The 24,666-nt window shown below is 33.2% G+C and overlaps 1 protein-coding gene across 1 annotated transcript; it reads left to right on the top strand.

Moving 5' to 3' along the window:
- Nucleotides 1-3,938: 3,938 nt before the first annotated feature.
- On the top strand, nucleotides 3,939-5,194 carry LOC120092480. Its single transcript, XM_039050574.1, has one exon. The coding sequence runs from the start codon at nucleotides 4,175-4,177 to the stop codon at nucleotides 4,907-4,909; it is 735 nt and encodes a 244-aa protein (XP_038906502.1). The 5' UTR covers nucleotides 3,939-4,174; the 3' UTR covers nucleotides 4,910-5,194.
- The last annotated feature ends 19,472 nt before the right edge of the window (nucleotides 5,195-24,666 follow it).

A 24,666-nucleotide genomic window follows, 5' to 3' on the forward strand; every position in this document is an offset into this window, starting at 1 on the left:
TCCACAATAAAATAAAATAAAAACTCAATCTACGATAACATGCTATAAATTAAAAATAATGGTTTAAATTAATATAGAAAATAAGAGAAAATAAAGGAGGAAGATTATCGACGAAAGATTACCGGCGGGCGGGGGGGTTAAGTTAAAATTTGGGGAAAAGAATAGGAAAAATAAAGAAGAAGGGATCTGGTTTTTACCAGATCTCATCTCCCGACGGCGGATTTAGATGAACTTTTAATTCTTAATAAAGACTTTGATTGTATTCATAAACAAAATATATTTCGAAATAATTTAGAATATGAAAAAAATGATTTTAACAATTTCAAAATCACTCTCAAACATGTACTAAATTATTTGACACTACCAATAATCTCGATTTTCAATTTTGTTATATATATATATATATATATCATGATAGCTTTGTTTTTTTCCCCCAAAAGATTTGATCCAAATAAACCAACTTATGAATACAAATTTGAAAATTGCTAAAAGAAAAAAGCAAAAAAGAAAAAAAAAGAAAAAAACAGAAAAAAGTTGGAGTCAAAAAAGATATATTGCTGCAATAATGAAAAAGAACAACAAAATATTATATTCAAAACTCTGAAATTATTGTTAAAAAAAAATCTGAATTAACAAAAAATAAAAAAAGGAAAAAAAACAAGTGCTATGGCAAAGCAGCTTTTTTCGCAGCGAAATTTTGTTTACTTTATTTAAAATAATTAAAACTCCTCCAAATCCTTTCTTCCACCTGTCCTTATTTGGTTCACTTAATTCCACTCCCAGTTTGTTAAACACGCGCTACCCCAGCGCGTAAGTGAGAGAAAAGTTATTACGTAGTCGGTTAAATTATAAGCTTTGTTTCGGAGTTTTTAAATTAGCAAGCTCTCTCTATTTAAAACCAAACATGGTTTAGGTTAGTTTGATGACGCTTAAAATTTTGAAAATCAAATTTATAATCACTTTTATTTATAAAAATAGTTTTCAAAAATTTGTTTTTGAGAATTTAATCAAGAAATTTCGTGTTTTCTCATTGAAAGTGAAAACTATACGCAAAACTTTCGAAAGGAATAAGTATAAATCTCAATAACATAAAATTAAAAGTGAAATCGTTAACAAATAAGGTATATTCTAGATTTAGATATTATTTTGGTCATGACTATTTTTTTTCTAAGTTTACTATGTCTCTACACTTTTAAGATTGTTGAAGAAATCCAAAACTTTGTAAGCAAAACTGGGGTGTTAAATCTCAAAAAGTCGCTTGAAAGTCCATAAAAACAGTAATATAAAATCAATTGTGTGTTTTTAAATCAAACAATAGTGCATATAGGGAAGTTTCTACTTCTACCACAACCATAATTTGAAAATTCTCTTGTATATAAACCCCTTTGGCAAACCAAAATATTTTAGTGTGAGACAAACTACTACCTTTCTCTCAGAATATATTTGCTTTTTGTTATGAGCCAATGGCCCAAATCATTCTCGACCACCAAAGTTCATGGGTGGCCTCAATCCAAGGAGTACCAGGAGGCATAGGGAGACTTGCATCTAAAAAGGAAAAAGTCAGAGTCTCGAGGTTTGACTTGACCGACTAAATGAATAAATATGTGCCAATTGAAAAATAATCGAGTTGCATTCAGTTTGGCACCTTACAACTTCAAACGCTAGAAACAACTTTGACATCGTCAAAGTTACATGTAACCACAACGACTGTCAGAGGAAGAACAATCATAAATAGTCCCATTCGATGACTTTAATCTTATTTCTTGTACTAACTTAAGGATCCAAGTATGGTGGCTTGACACTACACCAGTCTAGAAATCTTTTTACGCAAGTCGACTTGGAAAAGCAAAACCAAACTGAGAAAGAATGAGTCCAAGGCCAAGCCCATAACGGACCAAAAACGACAACAAACACAGATGAGATCTAAGTGTCAAAATAAATATTTATTTTAATCCTTGACTTTTCATGCTTTTATTCATTTTGGTGCTATTCTTTTAAACTACATACACATGCTTTACATAATGATTGTTTTGATTTCTATCTACAAAATTTTTTAACATAAATTTTATACACAATCACAACACTTTAATACCGATTTATAGCTACCTACTTACCTTACATTTTAAGAAGTTTAGTAAATGAAAGTATCATTGATAAAATTCGAGAGAAAATAAAATGAAACTACCAAAATAATCATTTAAAAAAATTGTACATAGGCTAAAATAAAAGTAGAAAAACCAAATAATCTGTAAACTAATAATCTAATAGATTTTTCTACTTATAAAAAAATTAGTAGATTTTTATACAAACTTATTCGATAATTTTTATTAGAATACAATTAAAGTAGGGAAAATTGAACCATAGACTTCGTAATTTTAATACACATATATAGTTGTGTTCGGTTTGACAGTTAGTCATTAATATTGATGTTTCTCATTTCAGTTTTTTCAAATGATGAGAAACAATCTCATTTCTTATTTTTAAAAAAGGTTTGCGAAATTGTGTAAACATAATAAAAGTAATAATAATTAAATTTCCATTTATAGTTTTTCAAAATATAAATAAAATAACGAATTTATCATTGCCTACTTAAAAACCACATAATAGATAAATTTGAATATTTTATTTCAAAATTGAACTTTCAAGTAGAATTTTGAGATTTCAAAATACTTACATGATATGCCTCTGACTACCACACATCTATAATACTTTTTCAATAAAAGAATAAATAGTAAAAAAAACAAAAATATTTTTCAAGTACATTTTTTTTCCATCTGTTGAATTTTGTCAAAATATTAGAAGTGTTGTTTGTTCCATATTTGATTATATTGAAGAATAGAGATGAGCTCTAAGCATATAAAAGAAGCTTATATCTCTAGTTTCAAGTCGTTCAAATTAGAAATATTTTAACCTAATCTTGGATGTGCTTACTATAGTTAAATTCCTTTTATGTATTCTCTAGTCCGAGAGTGAGAAAATGATGTGAGTAGTATAAAATCTTTGAGAGAGTGTTCTTGTAATTAGGATCGAAACAACTTTTCACATAGTAGATTTATTTATGGTGAATCGTGATTTTTTCGAGTTGAAAGTTTTTCACGTAAATTCTCGTGAATTTCTTACAATTTTTATTATTTTTCTTATAATTTTTCTCTCTCTCTTTTTTATTACTCCTATTATAGAAGTCGGAGGTTTTTCCCAACACATGCCACATAAAAACAAGAAAGTAAATATAAGAAATGAAAATATTATCAAATAAATGACTGATTGAATTTTTAAATTTGTGTACAATTGGTTATAAAATTAAAGAGCAAAAAGCTTCGTTTCTTAAACTTTAGTTTAGGGTGGGTAAAAACACTCGAGGATCTGAAATACCTGATTAATCCATCCTAACTCATACAACTTAGATTGGATTATCAATACATTTGATTAAGTTAGATTTAAATAAATAAAAATTTTATAAATTAGATAAGTCTATGGATTTATCTAAAATAACAAAAACCAACTTTAATATATTATAAACTTTAAAAAATATAATCTTTTTACTTATGATAAAATTATATGTAGATATATTTATTATAATTTTATTCAATTGATGATTTTTTTTATCAATACTCTCTAACAACTTTTAAAAATAATTTTTTTAGAACTCTTAAAAATAATTTTTTTAATATTTCAAAACAAAAGTTTCGATTTTAATTCAAAATCTAAAAATTATTAAATAAAACTTTTACACATCAATATTTTTAGGTTTTAATAAAAATTATTTCACTTAATTGAGTTGGATATAAAAAATCTTCAAACTCAATCGACCAACCCTTAAATGGCTGTTAAATACCCTTTTCAAAATTTAAAATTTTAATGGAAAAAAGTAAAAGGGAAAAGAAAAGACCAAAATTGTAATTTAACATAAAAAGTCTCGTAAAAAACAATGACCAGGGATCTCTCTCTCTTTTCCGATTGTACCCTTCACTCCCTCTCTCCTCTGCCTTAATTTCCAAGTAAATTAAAATCTGAACGAACAAAATCAAATACCCTTTTCTCTCTCCCTCTCTCTTGTTTCTCTCTCTAAAATCCGCCATTGTCAAGAAGCTTAGAGCGTAAAAAAGCACAGATACGAATACCCATTTCGTTTTTGTCCAAGAACCTCCCCACTAACCCACAAAAAGTGGCCGCCATGAAAATAAAGAACAAAGGAAAAGTTCATCCATCTCCTTCTTCTTCTTCTTCTTCTTCTTCTTCTTCCGATGGGGACTTTTTTGATGTCTTGAACTATCTTCCGGCGGCGATTTTTGCTCTGATCTCTGTTCTTTCCGTCGACGACCGAGAGGTTTTAGCCTTCATGATGAGAAGATCCATGGAAGCCTCATCGCCATCTTCTTCCGTTTCGGCAAAGAAATTTTCCAAGAGAGTTTCGAAGAAATCAGATGCTCCACGCGCCAGTTCACGTAGTGCGTGTGTTCACGCGCCGCCGTCTTTTACTTGCTTTGATTGTTACATGAGTTACTGGGACCGGTGGAACTCATCGCCGAACGGGGAGCTGATTCATCAGGCCATCGAGGCATTCGAAGAGCAATTAGCTAACGGGGAGAAATCCGCCAAGAACGTTAAAGGGAAGAGGAGGGAAAAAATCGGCCGCCGGTCCTCGGACAAGCCTGTGAATATTGTTAGGCCGCCGCTGTTGCCGGTTCCGGAAGCTCATCCTCTGCAGATTGATGAAGGTTCTTCTGTCGCTCCGGCGACATCTGGGAGTGTCGATGTGGAAGCAGAAGAGAAGACGGCGGGGGGAAGTGGAGAGCCGCCACGGACGGAAGAGGAGACGGCGGAGGCGACTGGGGCGGTGGTGATTATTCCGTCGCCGCCGCCGTGCAACCACAAGGGTTTGGCCGGAAGGTATGGCCGGACGTGTTAGGGTTATTCAATTCTCGTTTATGGAGTCTTTGGGGTCCAAATTAGAAATTCAGAAAATAAAAGAGGGGATGTTTTGATATTTTTTCACTTCTTTTTTTTTTTTTATTATTTTTCTTGAGACCCAAAATGAGAGTAAATTCCCAAAAAAAAAAGGAAAAAGAAAAAAAAAAGAGTAGGTGTTATTTTGCAATGGAATATATAGGTATGGGTCCCATCTTTGATCAACTTTTGAGAAATATGCCTTTTTTTATTATTATTATTTTTAATATTAAATATTTTCTTTTGGTTATGAATTTTGTGTTTGGCTGCTCAGAAAATGAGAAGGAAAGTGGAAAGAAAATGCATTGAGTATTATATATATATATATATAAATATATATATAAATATATATATATATATTATATTATTTTTTTAGAGTAAAAAATGGATTGGGATTATAATAATATGTTGTTTAGTTAAATGGGAAGTTGGAATTTTGCTTACTAATTAAGCATTGTGATTTGGTAGAACCAATTTCTGATGGTGACCCTTCAAAAGGCTTCTCTCTCTTATTTGCTTTGAATTGATAGTAGACATCAAAAAAAATCTTAATGAATATTTGGTTTAATTTAATTTTTAGTTGGGTTGTTTCTCCCTTTATTTTTCTTCATTTTAATTGTATTTTTTTTAATTTGCTACAGTTTTTCTTGTGCTTTGAAATCTTTGAGGAAAAGACAAGAGTGAAAGTTTATCTGAAAATTAATGTGCTAAAAATAGAAATGTGTGGTAGGGAACAATCAGTCAAAACTTAAATCTTGTTTAGAATATTAAGAACTTTTTTCTTTCTTTTTTTTTTCCTTTATTTTCTTAAATGAGCATTTTTTTCTTAATTTATAAATGAAACAACAATGTTATTAGGGGCATTTTTAGGTTAAATATCAATTTATATCTTTGAACTTTAAAAGTTGTATAAATTTAAACCATAAACTAATAGTTATATCAATTTAAACCTTGAATTTTAGGGTAGTATCAATTCAAATCCTAAATTAATAGTTGTATTAATTTACACTTGAACTGTCAAAAGTGTATCGATTCAAACTTTAAACTTTTATAAGTGTATCCAAATAGAACATAACAAAAAGTTTAAATTGATACACTTGTGATTCAAGATTTAAATTGATACGCATATGAAAGTTAAAAAGTTTAAATAGATACAATCTCCAAAGTTTAAGGTCATAGATTGACATTTATTCGAAAATATATGAAAAGTGAGATAAAAAAATGTTATAAAACAATCCACCAATTTCCCAATTTCCCAATTTCCAATTCTTTAGGGTTTTTTCATCATTTTTGGTTGTTTGGTAAAACAAAAAAAGGATTCCTAAAATTTTTAAAGTTTATGAATGTCAAATAGGTCTGAATTTGAAATTTAATTTCTAATAGGTTTCTGACTTGTTCAGTGTTTTTCTTAAATTTTATTAATCTATTTGACGTAAAATCAAATATCATGTCTAATCGAACATTAAACTTTCAATTTTATATCTATAATTATTTTTAAAAAGAAATATCATATGAATCATGTCTTTATATTGTACACAAAATCGAAAGCTTGAGATTTATTAGTTATTAGATACAAAAATAGATGTTTAAGCAATTTATTATACCCTTTTTACGGTTTAGGAATTTATGCCACAAAATTTAAAGTTTAAAAGTCTAATCGATAATTTAATCCTCGCCTTTCACTTATTGTTATTATTTTACCATAGAGATTTACAATTATGATTATAGTCGCAACATAAATGAAAAGTTTTAGTCATTTAGTCCATCAACTTTCAACGGGTTGAATTTTGATTTTTCTTAAATTTTCAACAAATAATTGTCTTATTATGTGAAGTGGTCAATGGTTTAACAAATCATTTATGGCTTTTGAAAATGTATGATAGTACGTTAATGTATTCAAGTTATAATTTGTACTTCTATTTCATTTTCTTAAGTTAAATAATGTAGAGGTGAAGATTTAAACATTTTAAAGTTTTAAACAGAAGTAAGATATCTTGAATGATTGAATTATATTCAAATTAGCTAAATTTACATGGGTTGATTTCTTTTAGTCATTTCTCTTTCCTATCGTGACAACTCTTGTTCCCTCACCTTTTTAGCGTTCTGGGGAGAATGGAATCCCTGGTATATGGTTAGGCCAATGCATTAGACTTCCTAGCTTTAATTCCCCTTATCTTTCTTTCACTATTCCTATCCTGGGGTTACTTGGCCGGCGTTGATTATAGGTGGGGTTGGTATCAGAAATCCAATGAAAAATTTTATTAAGATTAGAATAGACGCCATAAATTTAACTACCATAAGTAGAATGAATATAAGGACTAAATGGGTAATTTCACAAGCTACTTGGTCTTAATTCTAAATTTTGCCGTCAAATTGTCTTTAGATTTTATTGGCTGGTTTGGGAATTAAAGGACAACTATTGTGGTTAAAAATAAACTGTTTGTTAATTATTTCATATTGAATAACTTCAATTGATTTTTGGAAATTGCCAAGAAAATGTACATGAAAAAAAAATTGAAAATGTTTAATAGGAAGAAATAGTAAAAAAAGATGCCAAAGTTTTTTGAGTTGTAGAATTTATCAGTTCATTAATAATGTCGTACACTGCCACTTTTGTGGACAGAATGTTACATTTAAGGTACTGGTCTGTAATAATAATTTGTCCTCCTTTTTTTTTTTTTTTTTTTTGGTTGGAAATGAGAATTGTGGATAACATTGTAAAAGAAATAAGCACCGTCCAATCGAACTCGGCCACATGTCGTATATTTTCATGAAAATGTAAATATAATCAGCTAACGCCATATCTTATTTCAAAATGAAAGGAATAGAGTGGCTCAACAGCCATGTGGGAGACACTTGAATGGCAAAACTTTCTTCTGGGCCCTAGCCAATTGTAGTTTGAATTGACCTATTAGATTTATTTGTTTCCATTTCCTTTTTTCTGTTTCTAGAAAGTTTAAAAAGAAGTGAGAATATAAATACAAATTTATTTGATAATTATTTCTTGTTTTTCTAGTTTATTTTTTTCTCCTACTTTTCCCTCTCTTTAGTTATATAATATAAAAAATAGATTGCATGCTTTAAAAAAATATAGATGTAAAATTAATAAGAATAATACAATTATTTGTATCATTTAAATGTTGTTCAAATTTGATTTGTCATTCAAATCATCTGCAATGTTAAGTAACCAAAAAAAAAAAAAAAAAAAAACAACACTTTTATACATGATCTCCGAGAAAAAAATCTATGATAAATGGAAGTTATAAAGAACAAAAGAACCAAAGCTGAAACTTCAAGCATCTGACACCAAAGAGAAAAGACCAGTTATTGCATTTGTATAATGATATCAGAACAGCAGTTTAAAGGAAACTTGAGCATCTTTCATCAACCATTTTTATCTAGTTTTAGAGAGCACATTCCAGTTTAATAACAGCAGTTTAGATTCTGAGTTACACTAGCTGTGCAAGGTAATGAACGCTGTATTTGAGATAATTCTTGAACTGCTGCAATGTCTTTCTTCTAAGCAAGTACTTCGACATTCTTCACGAGCAGACGATATCAATATTAGCAAGCATTCTTACCACGTAAAATATGAAAATCGATATTATACCAATGCAACAGATCCGCATTCGGAATTCAATCAACAGAAAACAGACAGAATATTGGTGTCTATCAACATATAAGAGACCTCTGACACCTCCTATAAAGTTAGATTTGTCAAATGTGAATCAATCATAACTTTTTTCAATCAAAATTTCTCAAAAAGATACAAAGCCAGACTTCTAAACTTCATGCAGCATGAATTTGAGGGCAAAATTAAATTTTCTGAGCAATATAAACTAAAAGTATTTAGAGTTTTAATTGATTGGTTAACTAACATACATACTTCCTCTTCATTCTGCTTCTTCAGTTTAAGAATAGTGTTGTATACCTCACCCTTTTTGTGGCTCCTTTCTTTTAAGCGTTTCTCTAGAGAACTTATATTCTTTTCAGCCTTCCTAATCTTGGCCTTTGCTTTCACCTGCTTTCCCCTTGGCTCATCAGAATTGTTCTTGAGTGCCTGCAACTTTTACTATACAGGAACAAATTGCTCAACTTTCAATTACAAGTTAAAGAGTTCGATAACGAAACTCCTACATTTTCTGTTTGGATCTTACTTCTTCTTGAATAGCTTCTTTTGAGCCCGAGGAGTTCCACAATTTTCCATTCCCCACAGCATTAGCAATAGATCTCTCCCTAGCAATTTCGTGTTGGTTTATGTCTTTGAGTATGGCTTGTTTACAAGCGACATCATCATCGATTTTCTTATAACTCCAATAGTTGTAAGGCATTTGTGGTAGTAGATTCCGAATCTGTTCATATAATCCTTAATTCATAAAGTACTGAAGATCCAGGGATTTGTAACCAAAGGTAGAACTATATATTCTATTAATGCTTGATGTTAAATATTACAGGAGCATGGAGTTCATCTACTGTCATGCCACCATCCTTCCCTTCGCTTGCATTCACCTCCCTTAATAGCTTTCTCTCATCAACCATGATTTTACGGCCATGTATCATCAAGAAAGACAGTTTCTGATCATGTTGGTAAATATGTTGCATAAGAGAAGGAAGATCAAGAAACTCAAAAGAGTTTATAGTTCAATTAACCATACTTGTTTATCGACTTCCCCTTCCGACAAGAACGACCTAGTTGTTCCCCTTTATATGCATTGTTTGCAAAAGTCAGTTTGTCAAGTGATAGCTGCAGGATATTCAGTCTTTCCCTCTGCCCTTTTAGGGTGACTTTACAATCATCATTGTATTTCATCGCGTTCCAATGTCGAGCAATCCTTCTACAAACAAAATTTATTACATTCACCGTGTCATATGCCATTAGGCATTATCACTTCATCTTAGAGAACTGATCTGAGAAATTAATGGAAATTCTAACCCACCATTATCGAGAGCTACATGGCCTAGTGCCAAAACCATGAGAACTGACTCAAATGTTCTAAACAGACTATGGCTTCTTTTCACATACCATTCTTTCCCTCAGCTTCTGGACTATCAGATCTTTTCAATCTCTCTTCAGCCTGCTTGATCATAGCATCTGTATTAGGGTCTCAAATGGGAAAACTTAAACAGAACACAATTGTTGAGCTCGAACAGGCATTTCATCGTACACCTGGTGTCCATCAACAAAATCATCTACACCCGTGGCATCACCAGCAAATTCTGATCCCTCCTCCACCACCTTCTTCTCTCTTAAGTTACAACCACCTTCACCCATGATGCCGATCTTTGTCTATGAAAAAAACCAACAACATAGAATTAAGCAGAAACCGAATTCTTATTCTCTTGGGTGCGAAATACAAGTAATTCCCATCACGGTGGCGATATCAAAGCTTGAAAACAAAAGAAAATTTCAAATTACAGAAGAAAAACAGAGCGAGGAAAGACAGAAGGGATTTGGTAACTGAAAATCGGAAAATTTCACAAAATAACCCAAAAACCATAATAGAAGTGATCCTGTAGTATTATATAGGCGATTGCTTACATTAATATGGGTGATCACTAAGAACTTACTAGACGATCGCTTATAATGTACTGGACATCTTCTATAGTTTACTGGACGATCGCTATTAGGTCTTTAAAAAATATATATTTTCTACGTTAATTCCTCAAAATTGTGTTTATTATTTGCTTTTCATGCTGATTTTGTAGGTAAAACGGTCCCGGGAGCGTTTAGAAGTCATTCCGAGAAATTGGGCTAAAAAAGATAAAAAATGACAAAGAAAGTCAACAAATTTGAAGAGAATCAGAGAAATTACCAAAATGCCAGAAGGACCCAGCGTCACGATCTTAGGAGAAGCGTTGAGCAACACTTGAAGACAGAAAGCATTATTTTGCTGCAAAACAGGGTAGCGTTGCAACGCTTCGGATTTTGATGCGATTGTCCGTGCGCACGCCTTGTGCAACTCAGTGTCAAGGGCAACATCACGCCTCAAGCTCAACGCTTCTTGGCTTTTTTTGGAATTTAGTGTTGCAACACTAGTTTCAGCGTCGCAACGCTACCCTACGAGTATAAATACTTTTTTCTTTCATTTTTGCAAGAGAGGAAGCACGATTCCGATGGAGGCTGAGATTTCTCTTTGTATCATTTCATCTATTTGGTAATTTTGTTTCCTATTTAGGTTAGATTTTGATTTTTTTTGGATTGTAAGAATATTTTGTAATTCTTCATGAATTTGTCTATGAACTCGTGAAGTAGTTGTTGAGTCTTGTTTCTATTTCAAGAGTTCTTGTAATTCTTTTGAGTTTTCTACTTTTCTTTATCATTTGCAATCTAAATCTAGCATTCTTGAATCTGTTTTTAGTTCTTGAAGCATGTTGAATGATCTATATCTTAAACATGTGTAGCCTAGATGGTTGGTTTTGTCACAATCATGATTGAATGTGTTGCTTTCAATGTGTTCGATAGAATGTTTAGCAAAAATCTACAAGAGGCAATAGTAATTGTTTATTTTATGGATAATCCTAGGATGCACTAATTACTAGATTTGAAGAAAATTTGGTTAATTGAGTAAGCTATCTTGACAATTAATCGGTGCAATTGAATCCTAAGGCTTAATGCATGTGTTTTCTCTTCTATATGGCCGCTATCGAACCCAATAGAGGTAAAAACATGTAGGTTGATTAAGGTTAGACCTATCCAACCTTAGTCAATGATTAGGACACTCTCTTAACTAGGTTGTTGTTAGTTGTCCACCTTCGTAGAAGCTAGCTTAATCAAGTTAAGTAAGTAGTTGCGAGCTTAATCCGATTGTAAATTAAATTTATAGAATTCGATGATAGGAATTGCATTGAACGTCTAACTTGAATTAGGAACAAGATTGTTCTAAATATTTACATTTATCCTTTTTCTCTTGATTTTTAGTATGTTTCTTGCTTTAATCAAAACCCCATTTTATCGCTTTTATAGTGAAGGCTAGTTAAGAAAAGATTAAACAAGCCTTCCCTGTGGATCGACCTCCCACTTTCACTTTAACTACGAGTTAGTATAGGTTGTTGTTTGAGCTCTATAAATTTTGTTTGTTTCGGGTTAGGTAGAATTAACGACATCTATTTAACCACCGAACAAAATGGCACCGTTGTCGGGGGAATGGCTAACCGTTTAATCTCTTTCTTAGCTAAATTTGACTAGCAAACTTTAAAAAACCGAAATATTTTCTTCTTCTTTGTGTATAGTTGTTTTAATATGGCGGATATAAACATCTACTACATGTTTCAAGCGAAGTATGCGGCCCATTAGAGAGCACAATAGGTTTCGCATGGTTCTGAATGCGAATACTACCCTACTTGGGAGAAGCCCAACCGAACTCTGTCATCAATTTTGTCTTTTTCTACCAATATAGGTACTTCTTCAGAAAATTTAGTCGATGAACTTTCTAACTGCTCTTATGAGTTTGTGCAAGAATGTTCTTATCTTTCTTAAGAACCATCGAGTTTCCAGCAGGATAACTTCTATCACAGACATGAAGTTAGAGCCGACTTTCAGAATCTGTGTGACCTCGTTGCCCAGATTACTGATTCAATTAGAAGAGTCGAGGAGTCTTGGGAAGATACATTTTCTAAGAGTACTGAGTTAAGCGAAGAAGGGATTCACATCGATAATCCTATTGAGCAGCTGATTCTTCGAAATTCTTATCAAGGTAAGATGTTGGATTTAGCATGTGTGAAATTGCTAATGACTTTTCTGATTGTGAGCACGATTCAATTGAGTTTCACCTAGAGACTCAAGCCCCCGTTCCGGTTGAGGTCCATTAAACCTCTGAGCTTGCACACTCCATGTTGACATTGGAGAACCATTCAGAGCTTATCGTCGTCTGTGGCACTTAAGCCGATCTAATTGAGGAGTTTTCCTGGACTGACGATGAAGATGATATTTATCCCACGCCATGTTCAGAACAAGTAAGGATAAGTATGAGCCCGCACTGCACCTCAAGGAATCTCAGGTAAAATAGTTAGAGGCTTCCAAGCCTAGAACCGTACTTTGTCCTAGTATTTCTTGTATCTTTGATTATTGCTCTTATTTTCCTTACAAGTCAGAGTCTGTTGTTGAGTCTTTTCTTTCTTTCGACTCTTTTGGGTCACTTGAGTCCTTTAATTCTTTCTTTTCCTCTTTCTTTGTCAAATATTAGAAAATCCAAATTCGACCTGGTTCTCGTCAAAAGGTGAGTTCTCTTATAGCCTTTCCAGGCTATATGGATTAATATAAGAGAGGACTGGATAAGTATGAAATTTTTTATGTACCTTGAAAAGTGGAAAAGATGGGCCGCGTCAAGCAATTGATGTTAAAGATTTGTCCTCCTGAAGGTAGCCAGGTGTAAAAAATAAAACATATTTTTTCTCTAAATTTTGTTTAGTTGCTTTTATTTTTCGGATTCGTTTTTAGAATTAGTTTTAATTTTAGATTTGATTTCAAATTAGTGTTCTTAATAAGGTTAGGTTAGTCTTAATCTTGTTTCTATTTTTTGGAAAAAAAAAATTAGCGCACAACGTCGTAATGCTCTATAAGCAGCGTCACGATGCTGCGAGACAGAAACTCAATTTAAGCGCAATTTCTGCAATTTGAAGGATATGCATTTCGATATTTCCTTCTTCAAAAACCATTTTTCTCTCAAATTTTCTCCCACCCCTCACCGATTTTCATCCCAAACTCAAATCCAAGCCTTTTTGTTCCAAATCTAATCATTTCCTTCACCTCCCAAGGATTTTCGTCTTGAAAATTTTGGGTTTTTCATCCAAAAACCAAAGATGAAAAACCCAAAATTTAGGGCTTTTTCTCTTCCTCTCAAGCAAGGGTCTTTAGCTCAATCTAAGGTAATGCATCCCTTTCTTTTTGTTTGAATTCTTTAATGTTTATCTAGGTTGTGCATGAGTTTTGCTTGATGGATGGATGTTTAGCTTGAATGAATTGATGATTTTGTGGTGATATTATTGAATTTTAGATAGTTAGAAATAAAATGCTTGAGATTTTTCTGTTTGTAGGTTTCTAAATCGTGTAGTGGTATGATTTTCTTGATTGAGAAACCTATTAGAAGAGTGAATTAGGATTCCTTTAGGATAAATCCTCAATTTTGTGAGCTTTCCTTAGAAAATTCTTCATGGGTCCTAAGTCTAAATAGGGAAAGAATGTTGCTAGCTCTAGTGGTAGGGATTCTCCTCCACAACTCGAGATTAATAACCTTAGGTTTGCTTCTAAAGAGTCTGGGAGTAGATACCATCATGTGGTAGCTCTCAGGAACCTAGTACCATAAAGGGCTTTAACCTTAGAGCCAAACTTCTATCCTCAAATCACTTCCGAAATACGGGAGAGAGGATGGGAAACTTTAGTAGCCAATCTTGTTGAGGTTGCCGTTCCTTTAGTGAGAGAGTTTTACGCCAACATTGACCTTGACAGAGATGTCTCATTAGTAAGGGGTGTTAGAGTATCTTTCTCTTCCTCCAGAATTAACAAAACCTTCGGTTTAGCTCAACTCAATGATGAGTATGTACGATTTATATCTCAACCGTTAGACAAACAAAAGATTATAGAAGCCCTCTGTGGGCAAGGATCTCAGTGGACACGATCTAGCGGGGTCGTAGTTAGGTTTAGATCTATGGACATGTCTGTAGTAGGCCAAATTTGGCATGCTTTCGTATGTTCTAGATTGATGCCTGTACTCAGACTGACTGATGTAACCAGAGATAGAGCCAAACTTCTTTATTGTCTCATTCAGGGTATGTCCATTAATGTAGGGAGGGTTAATCACGCTTCTATTAGACGATGTGGATGGTGTTTTACAATGGGTAGCCTTGGACACCCTAGTCTTATAACTTAAAGGTATAGGGTAGAAATACCTAGAAATGAGGAGCGTATGGGGTGTAAAGCTCCAATTTCTAAAACGTCCAACCCAGCCTTTCGAGGCCGTGGAGTTGAGGAACTCCACGAACAAGAAGAAGAAGAGCTAGGTGAGGAAGATGAACATTTTAGAGAGGAACCATTTAGGGTAGAACTTCCTGATCATCCCCATGAGCAACCCGAGAGTGGTGACACATTAGGTGAGTAAGCCCTTAGAATTTCTATTGAAGTCCAAGCCTTAAAGGAGAGCCGCGAGACTACTCGCCGTGTTAGCCGTATACAGAGAACTATTGACTTCATGTGCGAATGAGACCGTCTTTATTACGCCAGCATCGATTTTCAGTACGCTGTCCAGAGAGAGCCTGACTCACCTGACTCGGACTGACCATTGGCAATATATTTTCCCGACATCTTCCTTCATTTTCCCCTATTTTTCATTTTTCATTTTCATTTTCTTGCTTTCCTTAATTTGCTTTCTAGAATTAGAAAATTTTTAGACTAACTTTCTTCTTTTTCTTGTAGCCTTTCCTTTCTTTTTATTTTCTTTTCTCTTCTCTTTTTTGTAGGAACAACAAAATGAAAGAAAAGCAAAATTTTGATGCAGGAAAAGAAAAATTCTACCACCATCCATTGCACAAAATTAGGGGAGTTTTCTGTTCCCTTTCTTTTTGTCTTCTCGCTCATATCTTTGTTTATAAACATTGAAGACAATGTTTAATTTTTAAGTTGGGGCGGGGAACATTGCATGTTTTGACATTTTATTAGGGTTGTATAAAAATGGGCCTTACAAATTTTTTTGCTCTATGATATACATTTGCATGTCTGGAACCCTTGAGCACCTGAGCTCGGGTTATGTGGATTTTGTGATCTTGCTTAGATACATCTTGATTAGGCTCTTATGCATTTTGATGGCATATTTTCTATTCTCATTTTGATTCTCTAAAAATAATATCATGATCTTGGTATTTTTCTTTTAAATGACTCATTTTTGCTTTAATACATGATTGATTCAATTCATATTCATTCATTCATTTAAGAATCTTGTTCACTTTGTTTGTCATGTATCTGTTGTTTTACACAATCTTTTGATTCTTATCAATGAACTTTGATGATGCATTCTTTCAATCCCTACAGTGTAAGTGTGAAAGAAATCTCTCTAGGTAAAAGAAATGCCAATTATATATTGTGTGTGGTTTAAAAAGGCACCATTGTCCTAGAATTGTCTCTCTTTTTTTGCAAGTTAGGTATACTTTAGATCGATAACCGAGCCAGTTAGGGGGAAGAGGAATTGAGAGTTGGATATCGCCTTTCTACTAGTTTTAGCCTTTAAATAAACTAAAACTGAGTAGTCTTTTCTTTTATGGCTTTACAAGAAAAGAGATTTTTTTTTTCAAAAATAGGTTTCAAATCTTTGTTAGAAAAATTTTAAAAGTTTAAATGCCCGATTGTATTATTTGCTTGCTTGTTTGTTGAAAAGAGAGATATGAATCAATTTTTTGTGTAAACAAAATGAACATATAAACATTTTTGAACGACTTCTCTGAATGGATGCACAATGAATATTCATGTTTTGATTGACTATATGTATATTTCTAGTTTTGACTTGCTCGGGATGACCAAAAGTTAAGTTGGAGGTGTTGTGTTAGGTCTTTAAAAGATATATATATTTTCTATGTTAATTCCCCCCAAATTGTGTTGATTATTTGCTTTTAATGCTCATTTTGTAGGTAAAACAGTATCGGGATGGATTCGTAGTCATTCCAAGAAATTGAGCTAAAAAGGATAAAAAATGACCAAGAAAGTCAACAAAGTTGAAGAGAATCATAGAAATTACCAAAATACCATCAAGACCCAGTGTCACGACCCTAGAAGAAGTGTCGAGAAATGCTTGAAGATAGAAAGCATTCTTTTGCTGCAAAACAGGACAGTGTTGCAATGCTCCCAACAACGTTGCAACACTCCGGATTTTGACTCGATTGTCCGTGTGCACACGCGCCTTGCACAACTCAGCGTCAAAGATAGCGTCACGCCTCAAGCTCAACACTTATTTTTTTTTTCTGCAATTTAGCATTGCAACGCTAGCTTCAACATCGTGGTGCTACCCTACGAGTATAAATACTTTTTTCTTTCATTTTTGCAAGAGAGGAAGCACGATTCTGGTAGAGGCTGAGATTTTTTTCTGTATCATTTCGTCTCTTTGGTAATTTTGTTTCCAATTTAGGTTAGATTTTGATTTCTTTTTGGATTGTAAGCAACATTTTGTAATTCTTCATGAATTTGTTTATGGATTTGTGAAGTAGTTGTTGAATCTTGTTTCTATTTCAAGAGTTTTTGTAATTCTTTTGAGTTTTCTACTTTTCTTCATCATTTGCAATCTAAATCTAACATTCTTGAATCTGTTTTTAGTTCTTGAAGCATGTTAAATGATTTATATCTTAAACATGTATAGTCTAGATACTTGGGTTTGTCACAATCATGATTGAATGCATTGCTTTCAATGTGTTCGATAGAATGTCTAGCCAAGATCTACAAAAGGCAATAGTAATTTTGTGTTTTATGGATAATCCTAGGATGCAGTAATTACTATATTTGAAAAAAATTCGGTAACTATCTTGACATTTAATTGGCGCAAACCTAATTAAATCTTAAGGCTTAATATGCGTGTTTTCTCTTTTATATGGCTGCTATTAAACCTAATAGAGGTAGAAGCATGTAGGTTGATTAGGGTTAGGCCTATCCAACCTAGTCAATGATTAGGACACTCTCTTGACTAGGTTATTACTAGTTGTCTGTCTTCGTAGAAGCTAGCTTAATCAAGTTAAATAAGTAGTTGCGAGCTTAATCCGATTGTGAATTAAATTTGTAGAATTCGATGATAGAAATTGCATTGAACATCTAACTTGAATTAGGAGCAAGATTGTTCTAAACTTGTTTACATTTATCCTTTGTCTCTTGATTTTTAATATGTTTCTTGCTTTAATCAAAACCCCATTTTATTGCTTTTATAGTCAAAGTTAGTTAAGAAAAGATTAAACAAGCCTTCCCTGTGGATCGCCCTCTTACTTCCACTTTAATTACAAGTTAGTTTAGGTTGTTGTTTCAGCTTTATAAAGTTTTTGAGTTAGGTAGAGTTAATGACATTTATTTAGCCACTGAACAATCGCTTACTTTAATAGCAATTCTAATCCAATTGTCAATTTTCTGATTGCAGATTAACGACACTATTTGCATCTTTGTATGATTTGGTGGAGAATGGGTCCAGTCCAGAAACAATTATGTTAGAGGTCATATGAATGGTTTGAAGGTCAGAAATGATATAATGTGTAGTGAATTAGTGAATATTCTACACAAACGACTGAATATTGATCCAGATATGTTTGATATACACATCAAATGTTGTTACAATAAATTGGTCCTAACTTCTCCAATTGACATAGTCGACGACAAAGATCTTAGCTTCTTTTTCGAAGGCAGTGATGCATCCCCGATGTCATTGTTTGTATCTATTACACCTCACAAAAGTCATGGAATAGACACAGACGGTATGTACTAGTAGTGCAACCCAACGATTTAGACCAATCCAACCAATCAAAACTTTGGGTTTGCAAATATTCCATCACATAATATTCCCACGATATCTTCACTGAATATTGACCCATGTAACCTGAAGGATGATAGAAATGAAGATTGAATTGGTGACAACATCCAATCTAGATGTACTCCTGATTCTTTAAGTACGTCTTCATGGCATTTAGACTGTGTATTAGGGGATTCTTGAACTGCATCCGCCCTATAGCCGTTGTTGATGGCACCCATTTGCATGAGAAATACAAATGTATATTGTTAATAACAACGTGTATTGATGGCAATAAAAACATATATCCTATCGCGTTTAGTGTTGTAAATTGTGAGAATGATGCATTGTGTACTTGGTCTATGACTCATTTGAAGCCTTCATTAGAGATATTCCTAATTTAGTGATTATATCAGACCATCACATCTCCATTGAAAAGACCGTCTCAAGTATATTCCCTGAGAAATTTCATGCTTTATGTATATACCATATCCAGAATAATTTGGTGAACGGATTCAAGAATAAGGACATAATCTCTCACGTCTATCTTGTAGCTAAAGCTTATATGCTGTCAGAGTTTCAGATATATTGGGCTAAGCTCCAACGATAACCCGGGGTGACAGCCTATCTTGAGGAAGTTGGATTTCAATGGTGGCCAAGGGTGTATAAGTTCCATTTGAGGTATGATAAGATGACGACGAATATAGTAGAATACCTCACTGTAGTGTTAAAAGACGTACGAGAACTACCAACCATGAAGTTATTGGATCATATCTGTCAGTGCTACAGAGTTAGTTCTATGTTTGACGTACACATGCAATAGCATGCACACACATCGTAACTGACTACGCAATGACTATTCTTAAGGAGGCAAAATTGATGTCCAGAACATATCGTGTTTCTCTGGTGGAAATACATGTAATTAATGTGGGTGATGGATGTTTGGGAGAGTTGGTTGATCTTCATTCACGGACATGCACTTGTATGGAGTTCGATTGCATGCAGCCATCCAAAACATTAATGTTCAAATATTATGCATAAAGTGGTTTATGGTTGAGTGTGTGCTTGCCACTTACACCGAACCGATCTCTCCAGTTGGACATAGACAAGAATTGAGATGACGACCAAAGTTTGAAGATTTTGAAATTCTACCACCACGAAAGGTACCAAGTGTCTGTTGACATCAAACCGTTAGAATACCTTCTATTGGTGAAGAGCCAAAGTCCACAGGTGTACACGATATGGTCAAAGAGGACATAACAAGAAAACATGCAAACAAACACTAATAACACCTGACACGGGTCTATCTAGGCTGCTATGATATGCAGTTGGAACATCTAAGCGATCATTTAATCTAGGTTGGGAGATTGCTTATTAATGATTACACGATCACTTATTCTAGGTTGGGAGATTGCCTATTACTTATTACACGATTGTTTAGTCACTTTTGGGCGATCATGTAACTAATACTAAGCGATCGTCCAACGTTTACTACACAATCTCGTATTAAATTATAGATGATCACTTGGATCTATTTGTATATTAACTGGGAGATCACTTGTAATTCTCTTTTTCTTTTGGTTTGTTTTCTTTAATATGGTTTAATTTGTATTAAAATGCAAGTGTAAAATATACAATTTCATTCAACACAAATACAAATTACCATAAATATTTATTTGCCCAGAATTAGGCAACATATTATTTCCTAAACATTGGCATATTATCGTGTGTTAGGCTATCTCTATCCTTCTTAGCTACAAGATACTCAACAAATTTCGCACAGAAAAAGCCAGAATCAAGAGATTTGCCCGTTTGAACGGTGACCTTTGATTGCCTTACTTCCCTGTGCTCGTACTTAAAATTCACATGATGTTCGTCATACTCAACGACTATCAAGATGGATGGTATTGATCTAGCCACTAGTTGTAGACTATCATTCACGATGTCTTCATGGATGTATTCTGGCATGGAGTTAAAAACGTATATCCTGCAATTGTACAGGTTAATGGCAGCCATGAACCATTGTTGGTTGATGTTGATTGGCCCAAATATCAAATCCACCTTCGTCCATGCAGGTGTGTAATCTTCATGTTGTCCAAGCATGTAGCCAAGGAAGTAGACGCTGTCTGCGCATAACTTCATATGTGCTCGCTGATTAGTGCAGATTGCCATGTTCTGTTCTCCATCACCACACCATTTGGTTGGATCTTTGAAGAAATTTCTTCTGACTCCACTAAGACATCCTGTGAAAAGACCAGACAAGATTATAATTGTTGGTTGCCAATAAGAAGTAACTCAAAGTACACTAATATGTACCATGAAGCTTGAATCCACAATAGTGAACAGATGTTGGCAAATGCCGCTTACGGTGCACGTGCATCAGTAGAATATCCATATTCTTAGAAAAATAGTTAAATGATATTATCAATGTAAGTGATTGAGTATAAAACCATAAACAATCATTTAGATAATTATAAACGATCTTTCAGATAATATATTAAACTATATGTTATATCTAATATAATATGTAACCTATAGTATTTATATGAATCACAATCATATAAGTAATATTTGAATCATATTCAAATATTATTTCCTCTCAAATAAAACTTTATATTATAATGTATCAAATACATTATATTAATTATATCATATATAATTAATTCTCCCAATCAACTTGAACAATTCAAATTAATGTAAAACTAATTTGGTTCTCAATAATTCCAGTTGAGCTACTGAAGGGACCTTATGGACCTATAGATTGAAGCTTCAATGGTAGTTGGCTAATTAATTAAACTCTTTAATTAAATTAACCAGCTTTCATTAACTATCGATAACTCCACATGAATGATCAAGATCATATCATTTATAACACTTTATGACAAGTAACAATTACTTAGTGGGCCATGTTTGTAGTGTCACAAGGACAAGGTACCCAACCTTATCCATCTACTACCGATCATTTAGGTTATCTCTTAAACATGATCCACCTATATGTCTCTTTATACATGTTTAAGTGACAGAAGATAACCTTGAATCTTAGTTTATTGGTTTTGTGTGTTAGTGTTACTAAATGTCAAATAAAACATCTCTTATTTTATTAGATAAATGAATTGTTTGTAAATTACAATTACAAACTACAGAACCCATGAGATTCAGGGCATCAGCCCCAACAATCTCTCACTTGTTCTAAAGCTAGTGGGGTGTACATCATAAAAGTCAAACTATTACAATAGTACACAAAAACAAGAAAGTATGACATACAATACACGTATAGTACAAAATATCCCACTTGCCTTAGACTAGATGTGGCTTATCCCGTAGACCCATACTCTCTAGATGACCCTTAAATACGTTAGCCGTGAGGGCCTTTATAAACAGATCAGCAACGTGTTGGAGTTGATATCCTAAATCTCGTGGGTCATGTAGTTTGTAATTGTATGTACAAACAATTTATTTATTTAATAAAATCTGAGGTATTTTATTTGACATTTAGTAATATTAACCTACAAAACCAATAAACTAACATCCAAGGTTATCTTCTGTAACTTAAACGTGCATGTAGAAACATACAGTTGGATCATGTTTAAGTGATAAACTAAATGGTTTGTAGTAGATGGATAAGACAAGGTACCTTATCCTAGTGACGCTTTGAATACGACCTGCTTTGTATATGTTACAATTGTTGTAAAATTCTACAAATGATCTGATCCTGATAATTCATGTAGAGACACATGAATGGGGGTGTTCTATACAAAAGGGTTAGTATGAGACCAGACCACAAGATGAATAGTCTAATTATATAATGTAGTTAATAATAGAAACTTACATTTTACCAAGATGACCATATGTGACATGACTTGAATCCTGTGTGAGTTGTGAACTCTTGCCTATGAAGGTGATCCTTTGATTTGCATGGGTGAGAGTGGCCAGATCGTCGACTCAATATGCCTACCATTTTCAGGATTCGTCTGATTGGGGAGCTGGGAATACAACTACACAAAACGGAATTCACTCATTCCTTAATTTCGGGGTAAGTAGATAAATTGCTCCCTTAAAGGCTGATTTTGGGGCTTAAACAATGTGGTGCCACAACCTCTCTTGGCCTAAGAGGGATTTGGTCATAGTTGGACTATGACTTATTGTTCATTTGGGGGATCAATGGTACTTAAGGAGTTAGATGTAACTACAGAAGCAAAACGGTAATTTTGACCTAGTTGTACTTACAAGTAATTTATGAAGAGTCATCACACTGTTGACTGGTTATATCCAATGGACACTGAAATATATCTGTAGTGCGGAGAGTGCAACTGTTAGTCTTTAGTGGAGTGACTGACACTTAATAGATGTTGAATAATTTAATTAAAGATTTAAGTACCATAAGGTCTCATCTGTATCTCAACAGGGTTTGTTAAGAATTAATTTTGGATTATTTTGAATTATTCAAATTATTTGAAGGATTAATTATATAATATCATTAATTTAAATTAATTATATGTGATATAATTACTATAATGTATTTGATACATTATAATATAAAGTTTCTTTTGAGAGGAATTAAATATGAATATGATTCAAATACTAATTATTTGGGTTGGATTAACATAATTAAATTTAATATAAATTTTATTTATATTAAATACCATGATTGATTGAGAGAATTAAAACTATAGATTATATTATATTTGATATAATGTAAACTATAGACTATGTATTATATTTGATATAACATATAGTATATATATATATAATAATAAGTTAGTTATTATATGTATTTTATTTATTAAATTAAATTAATTTTAATTTTAATTTTTTGAAAATTAAGGAGGAAGTTACAACTTCCCTCGCTTAAATCTTTAGAAATTGTAGAAGTGGGAAGTTTTTATGAAATTCGTCTTCTTCCCTAAAAATCACAGAAGGTCTATGAGACTCTCACAACGCAACTTCTCTGAAAAATTCTCTTTCTAGAAAAAATTCTCTCTCTCTCTCCCAAAATCAACAGGGCCCACACCTTCCGTATTCTCCTAATTCGCAACCACTAAGAAGAATACAGAAGGCTCTCTTTTTTGGGGTTGATGCCCTAAATCTCAGTAGGGTCTTTGTAGTTTGTAATTGTATTATACAAACATTTTATTTATTTAATAAAATATGATATATTTTATATTGATATTTAGTAGCATTAAACCCACAAATCAATAAACTAACATCCAAGGTTATCACTCTGTAGCTTAAAACATATATGCAGAGACATATAGATGGATCATGGTTAATTGATAACCTAAATGGTCTATTAGTAGATGGATAAGGCTAGATACGTTATCGTGGTAACACTACGAGTATGACCTGCTGATAGCACCAAAATTTGTGCTATTTTCCTCTTCTTAATTCTCGGTCGTTACTATCTTTAATGTGTTTATTTGATGATTTTGTAAGTATCGAGCATCTTGGATGTGGAATCGATTGTTACGAGCTATTTGGAGGTAATTTGGAGCATTTAGGAGCAAATTTTAAGCAACCAGGCTTCAAAGGGACGTGAATGGACGAAATACCCCTATCAGAGCGTGACAACACTCAAGATTGGCCTAACTCTCACGCTCGTGCAACACTTGGAGGCTGTAGCTTGGAATGCAGGGGAGCATTGCAATGCTGCCCACAGTGTCGCAACGCTCTGGATTTTCACCAATGTTAGTGTCACAACGTCGCGCAATGCTTCAACCCAACGCTCTCGGACAGAATGCCCGAGCATTACAACGCTGTGACGTTTGACGAAAGTGGAGTAGAGTGAGCATGCAAGTGAGCATTGCAATGCTGTTGTCAACGTTGTGACACTGCCTCATTTTCTATAAATACATTCCCTCGGCCCTAGGTCAAAGTGCGTTGAATTTTGGAGGCTGAGGAAAAATTTCATCCTTCTTCCTTTTCCTTCAATTTTCAGTATCTTTAGTAGTTAATTGAGTAATGCCGGATTGTAGCTTCTCATCCTCCATGGGAAGGTAAGATTTTGGTTTCTTAGTTTAGGGATTCAGAGGAACTCGTTGTAATTTATGAGATTTTAATTTAAAGATTTATTCGAACTTGTTTATGGGTTTTGATCTGAATCTATATGTATGAATTGCATGATTCTAATTGTTGATTGATGCCCAATAATTTTGTCATGTGATTTAAACGCTTTTGAGATTACCTCGTAATATCTGACAAATATTTATAAGATAATCCCAATAGAAGCAATAGGTTAATTAGGCAAAAAGGATTGCTCCTA

This window comes from Benincasa hispida, chromosome 12, assembly GCF_009727055.1.
Source record: "Benincasa hispida cultivar B227 chromosome 12, ASM972705v1, whole genome shotgun sequence".
Lineage (NCBI taxonomy): Eukaryota > Viridiplantae > Streptophyta > Magnoliopsida > Cucurbitales > Cucurbitaceae > Benincasa > Benincasa hispida.